At 44.3% G+C, this 12,483-nt stretch overlaps 1 protein-coding gene across 1 annotated transcript; it reads right to left on the bottom strand.

Annotated features, from left to right (window-relative positions):
- Positions 1 to 2,502: 2,502 nt before the first annotated feature.
- Positions 2,503 to 12,252, bottom strand: CDCA7 (cell division cycle associated 7). Its single transcript, XM_075430949.1, has 10 exons — positions 12,167 to 12,252; positions 10,610 to 10,735; positions 10,089 to 10,199; positions 8,306 to 8,557; positions 7,843 to 7,920; positions 6,898 to 7,086; positions 6,321 to 6,461; positions 5,731 to 5,880; positions 5,003 to 5,139; positions 2,503 to 4,686 (listed from the first exon to the last, which is right to left on the bottom strand). The coding sequence occupies exons 1-10, from the start codon at positions 12,185 to 12,187 to the stop codon at positions 4,656 to 4,658; spliced, it is 1,236 nt and encodes a 411-aa protein (XP_075287064.1). The 5' UTR covers positions 12,188 to 12,252; the 3' UTR covers positions 2,503 to 4,655.
- Between the last annotated feature and the right edge of the window lie 231 nt (positions 12,253 to 12,483).

Genomic DNA, 12,483 nt, shown 5'->3' with positions numbered 1-12,483 from the left:
TCCGACCACTAGCACCAATCAACACATTTTTGGATTCAAACATACAATTCCCCTCCCATTTGCCACCTCCACCCCAAAGGGTTTGTGCATTTCTTTTGACACCCATCTAGGAGCCCGAGGCTTATTGTTTGGAAGAAAGGCGAGACCCAAGGATGAAAGCATGATGCTTCCTCTCTCAACATTTGGAGCACATACACTCGTGTATCTATGACATAGCCCAGCATCATTACCTGGGTGCTGGTGTTTAGGACCCATAGACTGGCCAGCCTATACTTCACAGAGTCATATCATTTCTGCTCACTTTGTTTTAGTTGTGAGGCCAAGAACATGAAAGAACAGCAGACAGTGCTTCCAAACTCTCCACACCAGTTTATGCCATCAGCCGTGCAAGAGCTCCTCTAACACAAAGTCGTTAAGGGAAGGAACTGGTTTATGCCAGCAGAGGTCAGTGGGTGCCTCTCTTGCCAAATGTTTCAGATGCACATTGCGTGTTACAGACAAGGTTTCAAAGTCAGCTGTTACCTCACCCTGGAACACCGAAAGCCATTCTTCGACCAGATGCAACCATTTCGCCCTTTTTGATCCCGTTAGCATACCCAAGCAAATGATGCTGCTGCTTTGTCACGTTACATGTCATCTCCTTGCTTTTCTCTTCAAAATATGTTTTTAGGTTTCTGTCAGACAAAATAAAGGTATATCAGCCCATGAGGCTAGGGAGACGGGGCAGCTTCCAAAGCTAATGCTTATTTTTAAAATCTCCATTGCAGCCTGCTACACTGATGTAACTGGTTAAGCAGCTGAGTGTGTTGCTCTGGAATGTACGGTGTATGCTACACCATCAGCCTGCGAAGCAACACGTCAATGCTATTTTTGTAACTTACATAGAATGAAAAAAAAATTGCTTAATAGGACAAAAACGCTTCTCTCAAGATTTGAGAAGACCTAATGCTTCAACATTTGGCTTAATTAAAAAGCAAGTGAGACAGGGAAGCAGCAAATAACATATTAATACAGACTAGCCTAAAAGAATCTTCTGATAGTATGGAAGTTTTGACCATTTCCAGCAGTAGATACTATATCACTGTAATAAAGTTTACTCATAAGCAAGCTTGGGCTTTTATTTATATATTTAACTTTTTTTAAAAAAAAAAAAAAAAAAAAAAAAAAGCTATCACTCCTCCTTCCGGCATAGTCACTTCTCTCAGACTATTACATAGCCACAAATGCCCTTCCCATTCACCTCCCATCCCAGGGAACCAATGTCCAAGGAATTGAAGAGTGTAATTTGCCTAACAGCCTTTTCAGTATTCTAACAGTTATAAATTCTTGTATCAGGTTAAAAAAATATTAGAAGTTATATTGGACATAGGCACATAATCACCTGGCCCTAAAGCTGAGAGTAGGGAGGATCAACTCATACAGCCTTTTTCAATAATAAATTAACAGCTATTCTGCCTCACACACGAGCTTCATTCTTCAGTTCTTCTAATAGTGATACGCTATTTCCATGCATCTTTGTTTTTAAAGCTGACAGTTAGGATCTTTTCCTCATGAAGTTTCTTAAATTGCTGCAGACAAATCGCGAGCTCTTTAATTATTTGTCAAGTTACTGTCAACAGTACTTAAGTAGCTATGGTACAGAGGCTTCGGGAAACAGGTGTACCGAGACACCTCAAAATCATCACATAAACAGTAAGCTAACATACCACACAATTACATACAAATTTACTCTCACATCACCAGCAGTGTAATAAAAGGTAATGCACTTTTAGGTGAGAGTAACAACATGAGGTTTTTACCAGTGGAGAGTATCTGGGGACAGCTCAGTCACTCTGCTTGATCACTTCTTTCCTGTTTCCTCTCTCACTACAGGTTGGCTTTGTGTAATCTTCGGGAAGTCTCATGTAACTTTCTAGGCCCAGCTATGCTGATGCAAAAGCAAGCAGCACACGCATCAAAAACAGTCTTCAGCACTGTCAGCCTGCAATCAAGACCCCCCAGGTAATTCTCTGCTCCAGTACAGAGCTCCGAAGACAAGTTACTTAAGTTTGTTTGGAAAAAATAATAATAAAAAATATATAGCGCAGGCACCTGAGTGATGTGTGTCTGAAATGATATGATCCTCATCCTTCTTAGCTCAGGATGTAGGCATCTAGTTTGAACAAAATGTAGAGAAAAGCACAGAAGGGTAAGCGCATAGCACACGTGCTTGAAGTCTGTATCTGGCATGGACTCAGCACCTACATATTTCTACCACCACAAGTTAGTCACCAGGCACCAGACAATTCAATTCAAGCAGCACAAATATCAGAGCAAGCCTGGTTCAGGGACACAGGGCTAGGGAAAGAAAGATGTCCTAGTCCCCCTGCTCCCCCAGGTATGCTGGGAGGAACCAGCTCCTTTACTTCACAACAAAAGTTTACCTGAAAGGTGGTAAAATCTAAGTACAGCTTTTTAAGCTTTTTTTTTTTACACTTTTTAAAATGAGCTACGAGGCAAAAATTCTAAACCAGAAAATTTTTATTTTCAAAATAGAAAAACTCTGTACAGAGCATTGCAGATCTGAGTAAATCTAAATACAGCAGTCTGTGATATGACGCAAAGGTTTGCTTTTAGCACAGTCCTTTCACACTCTAGCAATCAGAAGCCAAGCCCAGCAATTACAAAAAAGAAAAAAAAAAAAATTGCTTTCTGTCAGAACATGTATTTCTAGAGCTCCTTCTTCAAGAAATGTACCTAAAGGGTAGAGCACTCACCACCTCAGATTGCACAGCTATTCACACTATAAAAACTGATAGAGGACAGGAGATCTTCAATAAGACAGATGATTTATGAAACAGAACTGCAAGTCTGAGACATAAATATCTTTTGTTTCTAAATTCCTCTCTCCTCCCCTCCCACACACACTGATGTAATTCCCAGAAAGGTATAAACTGTGGATCATTATGTGTACACACAGTGCAAATACTGTGCAGAGATGTCTAAACCTATGTTTTGTTCTAGTGCTCAGTAAAAGCAAGTTGATTCTTCTACTATTCAACTGTACATTATTTATAACATTGCATTCTAAACCTTATATAAAGCTTATACAGTAGCTTCCATAACCAAACTAAGCGCATTTTTACACTTTGTGGTTTTCTGGGTGCAATTTTCACAGCACCTTCTTTGCTACAGCACTGAGTACACAAGACCCCATCCAAACAGCACATCAGAACTCTTCAGCTCCGTGTTTGCTGTACTCGTGCTTCATTAACAACATCATGCAAAATATCCTCCTACAATCATGCAGAGCCAGATACAGAAACATGGCTGGACTGTTAAGGAGGAGACCACAGCACTAACCACATTTGTAAGTGCTCACTAACCGTATGCAATCCATTACTCCTCCGTTTTTATTTATTTTTAAAAGCCTTTTTGATGATGCAATTGTTCTTCCTCATCTGGTACTACAACCAGGGTGTCTCTTGAGAACATTATCTATTTACATTCATGCTGCTCTATGCAACTGGAAGAATACCTCACTTTAAGCTGGACTATAGCTTAGAAAGTCCTTGCTTTTTAATTTTTTTTCAGAGGCAAGAAAATTGAGGCTTCCGATTCCAGTGATTGTTCGTCACTGACACTCTTCCTGATAACCAAATTCAACAAGTTACCATCTTTCATCCACTTGTAGTTGGCCAACAGGCACATGAACCCACTATCCCTCTGCTTAACCAAGCCCAATGTTCTGGAGGCACCTCCCTTCCCCAGGACCAGTGCTGATTCTGCAAAGCAGCAGTTCTGCAGCTGCAGCAAGAGCAGGGAGCGGAGAACCCATGAGAACAGTAATTTAACAAAGAGTACATTCTGTTTTAGACAGAGCCGTCACTCCACAAAGTATACCAGTAAGTTCACATCACTGTCATCATTAGGCAAGGCTAGTGCTGATGCTACCAAAGATTTCAGCAGTAGCCTCCTCTCATATGAACAAAAATACTAAGTGCCACCTTCAACAGCTGCATTTTTTAAGTCACTCGGAGAATCTCTCTTAAAATGGCCCATGTGCACTCTGAGTGCTCTATAAAAACCAAGTATCAGTGCCTGGAGACTGCTCAGCCGCAACTTTTAGGGCCTCCTTTTTGAACTCAAGAATGTGTTGCTGTTTTAGAGAATTCTTAGCTTTTATTTGATCATTTACGTTCAGTAAGAGTCTGTATTGCAGCAAGAGTTGGCCTGAGTTTGCCACATACCTTTCCCTGCTTAGTTCTGTGGGGAACACTGCCTTGAATTTTCAGAACACGTGTATCTTTTTGTGATCAACTTCAAAGCATAAATAAACCTGCATTACAGATCACCACATGAATAAAACTCTTAATGGCTTAAAGCCCCATCTCCTTTCAGGAAAAAAAAACGTTATTGGCATGAAAGCAAGGACTGATGCTATCTGATTTGCAAAGTTGTTTAAAAAGGAAACAACTGTGTGGGCAGGGACCTTCATTAAACAACTTTCCCAAGTACAATTTGCACGGAGATAAGTGAAAGTTCTTTATCCTTTTTTACTCCAAAGGGGAAGGAAGGAAGGCACTGGCTTTGTAATCTCATTTGATTAAACAATTCACTGTAGGCAGTAATATGACATCGGTGAAAGAGTATGTAATTTAAAGGCAGTCACAGCTTCAGTCTTCCATCCCAAGTTCTTGTTTCAGACTGAAAGACAAGTAGAAACATGAGTTAGCTTGTAGCAAAACGCTGTTTGGAAACTCTTTAGACAAATTAGTGAAAGCCGTGACAACAAACACAGCTGAAGTTGAGAGCCAGAAGACAGTGGATATACCACTTGTTGATTCTTACCCAAAACATGTCAGAAAAATTATACGGCAGAATCTTCAATTCTAAAGGCAACATTTACTGATCTTGAGATTTACCTGACAAACTGGGATGCGGACGAACTCTCCTCTCCCAGTTTTGAGCTGCTTATCCCACTTAGAGCAGAGCCACGCCACTGACACAATGGCATACTTACCTCTTCAAGTAGGCATGGACATTGTCATAGCCATGATACTTGGCCAGATAGACCAGGACACCTGTAGCACATCGGCCATCTCGCTGTCTGCAGAAGCTACAGTTGCAGATTCCTCGGCATGGTGGGCACCTCCAGGTCTAGACAGAAGACAGACAGCAAGCCTTTTTAACTGAACTGGAATGGCTGACATGATACATACATGCAACTTAAGGGGGCCCTGCTCCGTACCGAGTTCTGCAGTGAACATCAATGCTGCAGAAGTTGTCTAAACCAGGGCAAGAGTACAAATTCTTAGGTCTGTAAGGGATTAAACTCTCCTTTGCCTGCCTTGCACATAACCACAGGAAGCATTCCACTCTGCTCAACTCCTGCACCACTTCCACAGCCCGCCAACAGCAGCACTTTGTCCCCGATACAGTTCCTTTCCACAGGGCATTAAGCACTAATGCAAGGCAAAGGTGAACGCTATTCTGATGCTCAAATACAAGAATATGTTGGTAGCTGCTCTGCTCTCAGAGTTTACTCCTGCAAATAAAGCTACAGAAGTAGTAACTACAACGAGTTCTACACAACACAAGGTTCTGTGATTCAGTTTGGATCAAACCAGACTGCATTATGTACTACAGCACTCTAAGCAGTTCCTCTGCTAAAGCTCTTTCGCTATCAGCAACGAATGCACCTCCCTGATCAAGTTAAGCACAATAAAGCCAATACTCAAATTGTCTTACCGGATCCAGCAATGCCGTTCTGACATCTTCCCCATACCTATTGCGGAGGCATGGCCCACAGAATTGGCCCCGTACTCCTACGCAATCAGGGTTACGACAATTTGTCTTTGTGTCTAAGGTTTTCTGGCGACACTGATGACACGTGGACCCCTAGAACACAGGGAAAGTAGTTTGGAAAACAAGACATTAAAGATGGCTGGTTAGTTAGGGGAACAGAGCATTTAACAAGCAATCTCTCTGGCACCTAGCAGTGCTTATCCTGAAACAGAAAGCCACCTTGCAAGTTTGAACCAAGACTGTCTTAACATTGCCTCTTCAGTGCCTGTTAATCACTTTCCTCAGCTGGCATCACCTAGGTACTACAGTTGTTCCAGGGTGAAAGCAAGCTACCTGGCTTGGTAAAGGCCATTCTATAAATTCAGGGAAAGATAAGAGATGACATTTCAATATCTCAGCCATACTTCTCCCCAAAATCACAATGTTCCTCTCAGTGAGAAGAAATCTGCTCTACTTGATGCTAACAACAAGCAGGGAATAACAAGAAAATGACTTCACAAAGTATGCATTTCACAAAGTGGGAATATACTTACCATGGCCCTGTTATATACTTTGTCTCTTGCAGATCCACAAATATTATTCAGCTCTTCCGCTGTTATCTCCTCAACTGGGCGCACAATGTGTGGAAAAGCCATGGCACCACGGTGACCCCTCCTGGGAGTTTGGGCTTCATGCTGCATAGTGAAGATACAATAAATACTTACAGTAGTCGTTTCAGCAAAAACTCTGCATAAACAACGTAGGAATCTTCAAAGCAATGCCAAAGTCTCAAATATCCATCATATATTTAAACAAGAGATAACAGATATTTGCAAAGACATATGATATGGATGCAGCTTTAGTACCTTCACTTGATCTGTCACCTTCAGGGTGCAGAAATGCTACTGGATCTTGCTTAACTCATGCTGGAGTGCAAGAGGAAGTGTTTTTTCGAAGATAAGGCGGGGGGGCAATAGAGAACACGTACTACATGCTATTTTCTGTACTTCTTCCCAGGCCATGGCATACTTATAACCCTGATCAACTCTGTATGAATTGCAATTTTCTTGAATGGATACAAAACCACCTTCATCATCAGCCCGTAATGGGAGAACTAGAAACTCAACATACCTCCAGGTATTCATCAGACATCCTCCTCCTTCTCACTAAGATGTACTGGTCATCATCTTCCTCTTCTGGTAAAGGAGTAGGAGGACCTTCAATCAGGGACCTGGATCTTGTGTGAGGCCGAGAACTTCGGTCTGGATTCCTCCTCAAAGCACTTCTGGGCAATGAACGTCTTGGAAGTCGCTTTGGTCCCTGGTCAAGTTTAAAAGCCCATAATGAAACAGGTGAAAACCCAGACAGCTCCCATCTCTACTATGAATTCCTCCCACAAGACATGCCTTCCTTCTGTCTTTCCCAAAGACGCAGTCTCCCCTCTGACCCAAATCAGAAAACACAAGGTAAAAACATCTCAGGCAAATTCATCTTAAGCTTTCTGCTAGCTGCGGAAAAATAGTCAACAGCACGTTTGTGTCCAAGCAGGTATAAGACACAATAATATCCCCAAGTAGCAGCAGAACCCACGTCCACAAGGAGTTGCGACTTTTAGTGTTGGTCCCATCTTCACACAGCTTAATGGTAAATTAGCAGTGACATTCATTACATTGGTGATTCACAAATGAATCTTCTTTAAGAACCTAGTTAGGCCAAATGTCAGGGTTGTTTTTTTCAAGGCTCCAAACTCACAGAATATTCAGACTTGAGCTTCAAAGTCTGAACCGCCCCTCTTATCTCCAGCCTTTGTATAAACGCATATTTACACAGCACCTTGTTCACCTTTACTGGCCTGTGGAGACAGCTAACCTTTATGAATTAATCTGTTCTGCTTTATACAGTGGCAAATCAAAACAGAATTGCACAACAAGGATGCCTGTTTTAGAAAGTAATAAAATTCTGAACTGGACTTTGATTTACACTGTTCATTAAGTTTTTTAATTGAGAATCCTATTTTATAATGTCAGAATCTGACTCTCAGAAACCTGAAGGGAAATATAGTAAGTTTATACTTACATGACTGACAGTTGGCAAAGATTTTCTCCCACCAAAGATACCAGAAACATTTTGCAACTCAGCCATTAGTTTTGCAAGCTAACAAGGGAAAGAAAAAGCAGAGCCTTAAAAGGGTGTTTATGTGCTATTACAGACTGTTAGATTAGGGCAATTGGCTAAAAGCACAATTACTTACAGGAAATGCAGTCGCTCTAACTTTTTACTTTTATGTCTTATTTACATTCTAGTGACTGCAAATAATTGGAAAATGCTCAAACTTATGTCAAAGGGTTATTCTTTAGGCTTGCAGCCTATGGATTTTCACATGCCAGTGGACATAAAGTATCAGATTTTAGTATTAGGAAAGCAAATTCCTCTTAATGCATTCACATACTTCCCTTCAGAGTTAATTTGAACCAAAGAGATCCCCTAAGAGTCAAGGCAGGGGGGAAGGGGAGTCCCCAGGAAGACGCTGAGTACTTGCCATTGCTTTGTTCTCCTTTATGTTTAAAGCTCTTTTTTCTAAAAATATGGTGCCCTTTTCTTCAGAGTCAGAGTCCGAATCTGTAGCAGGCACCAGCTTTTCAGGAAGAGATTCCATCGCACCCTTCCTCCTCTCCGATCTTCGAGGTGGAAACTTCATAGCTACTTTTAGAGGAATAGGGCATTCCTGCCTTCTCTGAGCCACCTCACTTTCACCACGTATATCACTCTCCTCCGAATCCGATTCCAATTTCTGTTAACAAAACAGAATGGTAGCATATAAATCCAAGTGAGTTGCTCTGCAATGAAATATGGTTCGTCAGTATATTTATTGGAAGGTGGTTAAAGAGGCTATCTGGCTGAAATCTAGATGTTTACATCTCCAGTCGTAGTGCTCTAGTATATTGTGGGGGGCAGGGGGAAGGGGGCAGGAGATGGGGGCACAGGGATAAAAAACTCTCTGCAGAGCCACAATGTACTGCCACATCACATGAGAAAAAGGAGCTTGGTTTCAGTTGCAGCAGTCTTCGCTGTCACTTGCAGGTCTAACAGCAAAGAAGATAGTTTGTATATAAGCGTGAGAAATAGAATTGCCTTTAGAGGGCTTGATTTTGCAACGTATTGTATTTGGTTGTAAAAAAAGCCCCTACACAGTTCTCAGCACAGGGTCAAACCCAAGTTTGCAAGCTGTCAAGAATAGTCATCATCTCATAGTACCAATGACATCAAGCGAAAACTTCCTTCTAGAGCCAGTCAATGAAATAATTATGAACAAAATCCCAATATTTTCTTATCTTCAAATTCTGATGCCTTGCTTACAATCTTTGCAAGAACCACGGGTTCGGGGAGGACAGAAAATAATTTCTTTAGTTAACAGCTCATTTTGCAATAGCCTTTTTGACTTCCAGGTTTAAACTCACTAACATACAGTCTTATTTCAGTCATAGATAACACCAGGCTTCCTGCCTCATACGCACAGACCATCAGTCTCAATGGCAATCCTTATTTGCATGGAGTTTTTACTAAACCAGGTATGTGGTTCTGATTGTCCATTACATGTAGTTATCAGTTCCCTTTTCCAACGTATCTATTCCAGCTTTGTCTCCTACTTGCTCTCTTTCGTGTTGTGTATTATTTAACTTGGACACATCCTCTTCCAGTCAGACATTACTCTTCTCTCATCATTCCTCGGCATGTTCTGAAGTTATGACAAACCTATTTTATGCCAAACATTGTACTACTTCTGTCTTCTCTACTAAATACCAGCTGTTGGTCTTTTTAAGCAATAAAACTGCTCTTACACTGATGTCAAGGAAAAGCAGGAAGGCGTATTTCACCACCGACCACTATTTCTCTGCTGCTAAAGAAGTACAGCATTTCCTGTTACACGGTCAGAGCGCAGGTCTGACTGCATGGCAATATACACAGAAATTTTTCTCAGGTTTGCTGGAGTCTATGGACTAACATAACATTTCATATCGAGGAAATTAGAAACATTAAGAGTCTAACAGACTAACATCCAGCAAGAACAGCTTTAAGAGGTATTGTATTTCAAAATCCGTATGACAGATTTTATTCTGACCTCACAAAGCTCAGGAGCTTGAGGGCTTTTTACAGAGACAAAACAAAAATGAAACTATGGCTACTTAGACTGTACATTAAATTCAATAAAATCATGCTTCTTTCTCACATTTAACTTTCAAGCTGAAGCTGCCATTATTTTTCAATAAAGAATGTGCAGGAACTTAAATTTAAAATTGCAAACTAAAAATGAACTGTCTTACCAATGCACCTTGAATCTCATTTTCTGAAAAGCCACAGAAGGATTCTTCATCTGAGGCTTCGTGAAAAATTTTTGCCAGTTCTTCTTTAATACCAGACTTCAACTTGCATTTCTATGAAGAATAAAATATATTTTAACTGAAGTGATACAGAAAATGATTTACATTTACAAGTGCAGTATAAGCAAATAGCTTTTTTAATAAAGAAAAAAAATAGTTAAGGCATTTAAGAAAGGGTTTCAGAACCACAGTTGCAAATTATCAGGCATGTTAGATTAGGTGACATTTCAAAGGCTAGAATAAATAGCTAATCTGTTTCCAACAATTACCACCTAGAAGCACAAGTGAAGAGTGAAATGAAATTACAGCATACAGCACAGATTTATAACTACTATGCAAAAACATAAGCAGAGCAAGCAGTTTTAATCGTGCACAAAACATTTACTAGCTTTACCAGCTTCACATTTTTGCAGGCTTTACTAGCACTGCACATTCAGTTTTATTTGTTCTTTCATTGCACTTACTGTGTTTGCAAAATTATCAGAACCAAAACTGTCACAACTGTCATCGGAGGATGAGGATGTTTCCATGGGAATCAGTTTCGTATTTCGGAATGCTGTGAAGTTTCTCCTTCCTAAGCAACCTCGGCGCTGCAAAAGGATAATGGCAACACCGTTACTAAGAGAGACCTATGGTAGCATGCTAGCTGTTAAGAACATCCTTAAATTGAAGTTTGGGAGGTTTGAACGGTATTGAATACAAGCCAGCAGGATTATCATCAGCTTTGAAATAACTCCCAAAGTTAGAAATGGGAATGACACATTTTTGATCATTGTTATAGATGAGTGTTGTTCAGTATTTAGAAATTTCTTCTCTGCAAACAGCCAAGTGGAAATGCACACAAAAATCAGACCCTTCCCCAGTCATTATAGACTATGCTGGGAAAAAGGTGCAAATACACAAATAGTACCTAAAAACCTGCTTTGATTTATTAATTACTTTTAATTCGAGGCAAACACTAAATACACTGCAGCTGTTAAGGAAGTGACTAAGGATAATTTCCACACAGAAGAGGACCTTTGAAACAACTGTTCTGGACACAGCATCCTGCCGGTTTGTTAATTTTGTTACCAGGCTAAAACACCTTTTTTTGATGGGCTTCAGCTTTTCATTTCCCAGGGCAACGCGTCTTACCTTTCCCGGGCGGGGCGGCCCGCAGGCCAAGCCTGCTGCGCTCACGCTCGGACACTGCCCAGCCGCCAACCGTCCCCAGGCCCAGCCGACCGGGCCGAGTACCTCACAACGCCCGGGTTAAACAGTAACCAAGCAGGGCCGTTCCAAGGACTCCGCCCCCTCCCCAGCGCCGCTCGGCCGCTGCCCGTCTGCGGAGCGGCGCGCAGCACGCCCGAGGCTCCACGGCCTCGCTGGAGCTGAGGGGGAGCAGAGAGACTCCCCGGCCCCGCACACAGGAGGGGCTGGGGCCGCCGTCTGCCGCCGCGGACAGGCCGGGCTGCACAGGAGGGCCTCAGCCACGGGGCCGCCCAGCTGGGCCCGGCCGCTCCCCCGCCTCCCGCTGAGGTGGTGCCGCCCGCCCGCCCCCGCCGGGAGATGCCCTCTCCCCGCGCGCCCCCGCCCAACGGCCGCCCGCGCGCCCGGGTCGTTACGGCGGCCGGGAGGAAGGCGGGGGCGCTGGGAGGCCGGCGCCGGGCCGCCCGCCCCCCCCTCCCCGCCACGGCCGCCTCTGCCCCCCCGCCCAGCGCGGCTCCGAAAGCGGGACCCCTACCCCAGCCAGGGCACCGCGGGGAGCCCCAGGGCTGCCGGCCTGCCTGGCGGGGCGGCCCCACCTCGCTCCCCCGGCGGTGCCCGGCGAGCCCCAGCCCAAAGCCTCGCCCCGCCCGACTCCACCAGCCTCCCCGCAGCCCGGCCTGCGCCGGCCGTGAGACCCCGGGAGAGCGCGGCCGCACGCACCCCACACCGCACCGCACCCTCCCCCCCTCCAGTCGCCAGCAGCGACCCGCAGCCGAGCCGTGCCGTGCCGCGCCGCGCCCCCGGGAACCCCGAGCCCAGCGGGCAGCGCTCACCTGCGGGCGCGGCAGACCCATGCTGGCGGCGGCGGGGCGAGCACCGGGGAACTGAAGGTTCGCGCCAAAGCGGCGGGGACAGCGGGGGGCGGGGCCCGGCGGCGCGTTTCCCGCGCTGGCGCCCGCGTCCTGGCAGATACAGCGCACACCCCCCCAAGGGATCGGGCCCCCGGCGCGCCCGCGCCGCGCTCTCCCGCCCGCCCCTGCTGAGCAGCGTTTCAGCTCTCCGGGGGCACCGGATGGGCTGGTGCGGGAGCCCCCGTTTTTTATTTTCTGTTCGCCGCGCGGGGTTTGTTGAGCTGCAAGGGCCTGGCCCT

Source organism: Opisthocomus hoazin, chromosome 9, assembly GCF_030867145.1.
Source record: "Opisthocomus hoazin isolate bOpiHoa1 chromosome 9, bOpiHoa1.hap1, whole genome shotgun sequence".
NCBI lineage: Eukaryota > Metazoa > Chordata > Aves > Opisthocomiformes > Opisthocomidae > Opisthocomus > Opisthocomus hoazin.
This window is presented reverse-complemented; position numbering and strand designations above follow the sequence as displayed.

Coding starts and splice junctions, on each gene's coding strand:
- CDCA7 (XM_075430949.1), bottom strand. CDS start 12,187: ATGGGTCTGCCGCGCCCGCAG. Junction 10,200..10,609: donor CTGATAATTTTGCAAACACA/GTAAGTGCAATG, acceptor TATTCTTCATAG/AAATGCAAGTTGAAGTCTGG. Junction 7,921..8,305: donor TAAAGGAGAACAAAGCAATG/GCAAGTACTCAG, acceptor TTCCCTTGTTAG/CTTGCAAAACTAATGGCTGA.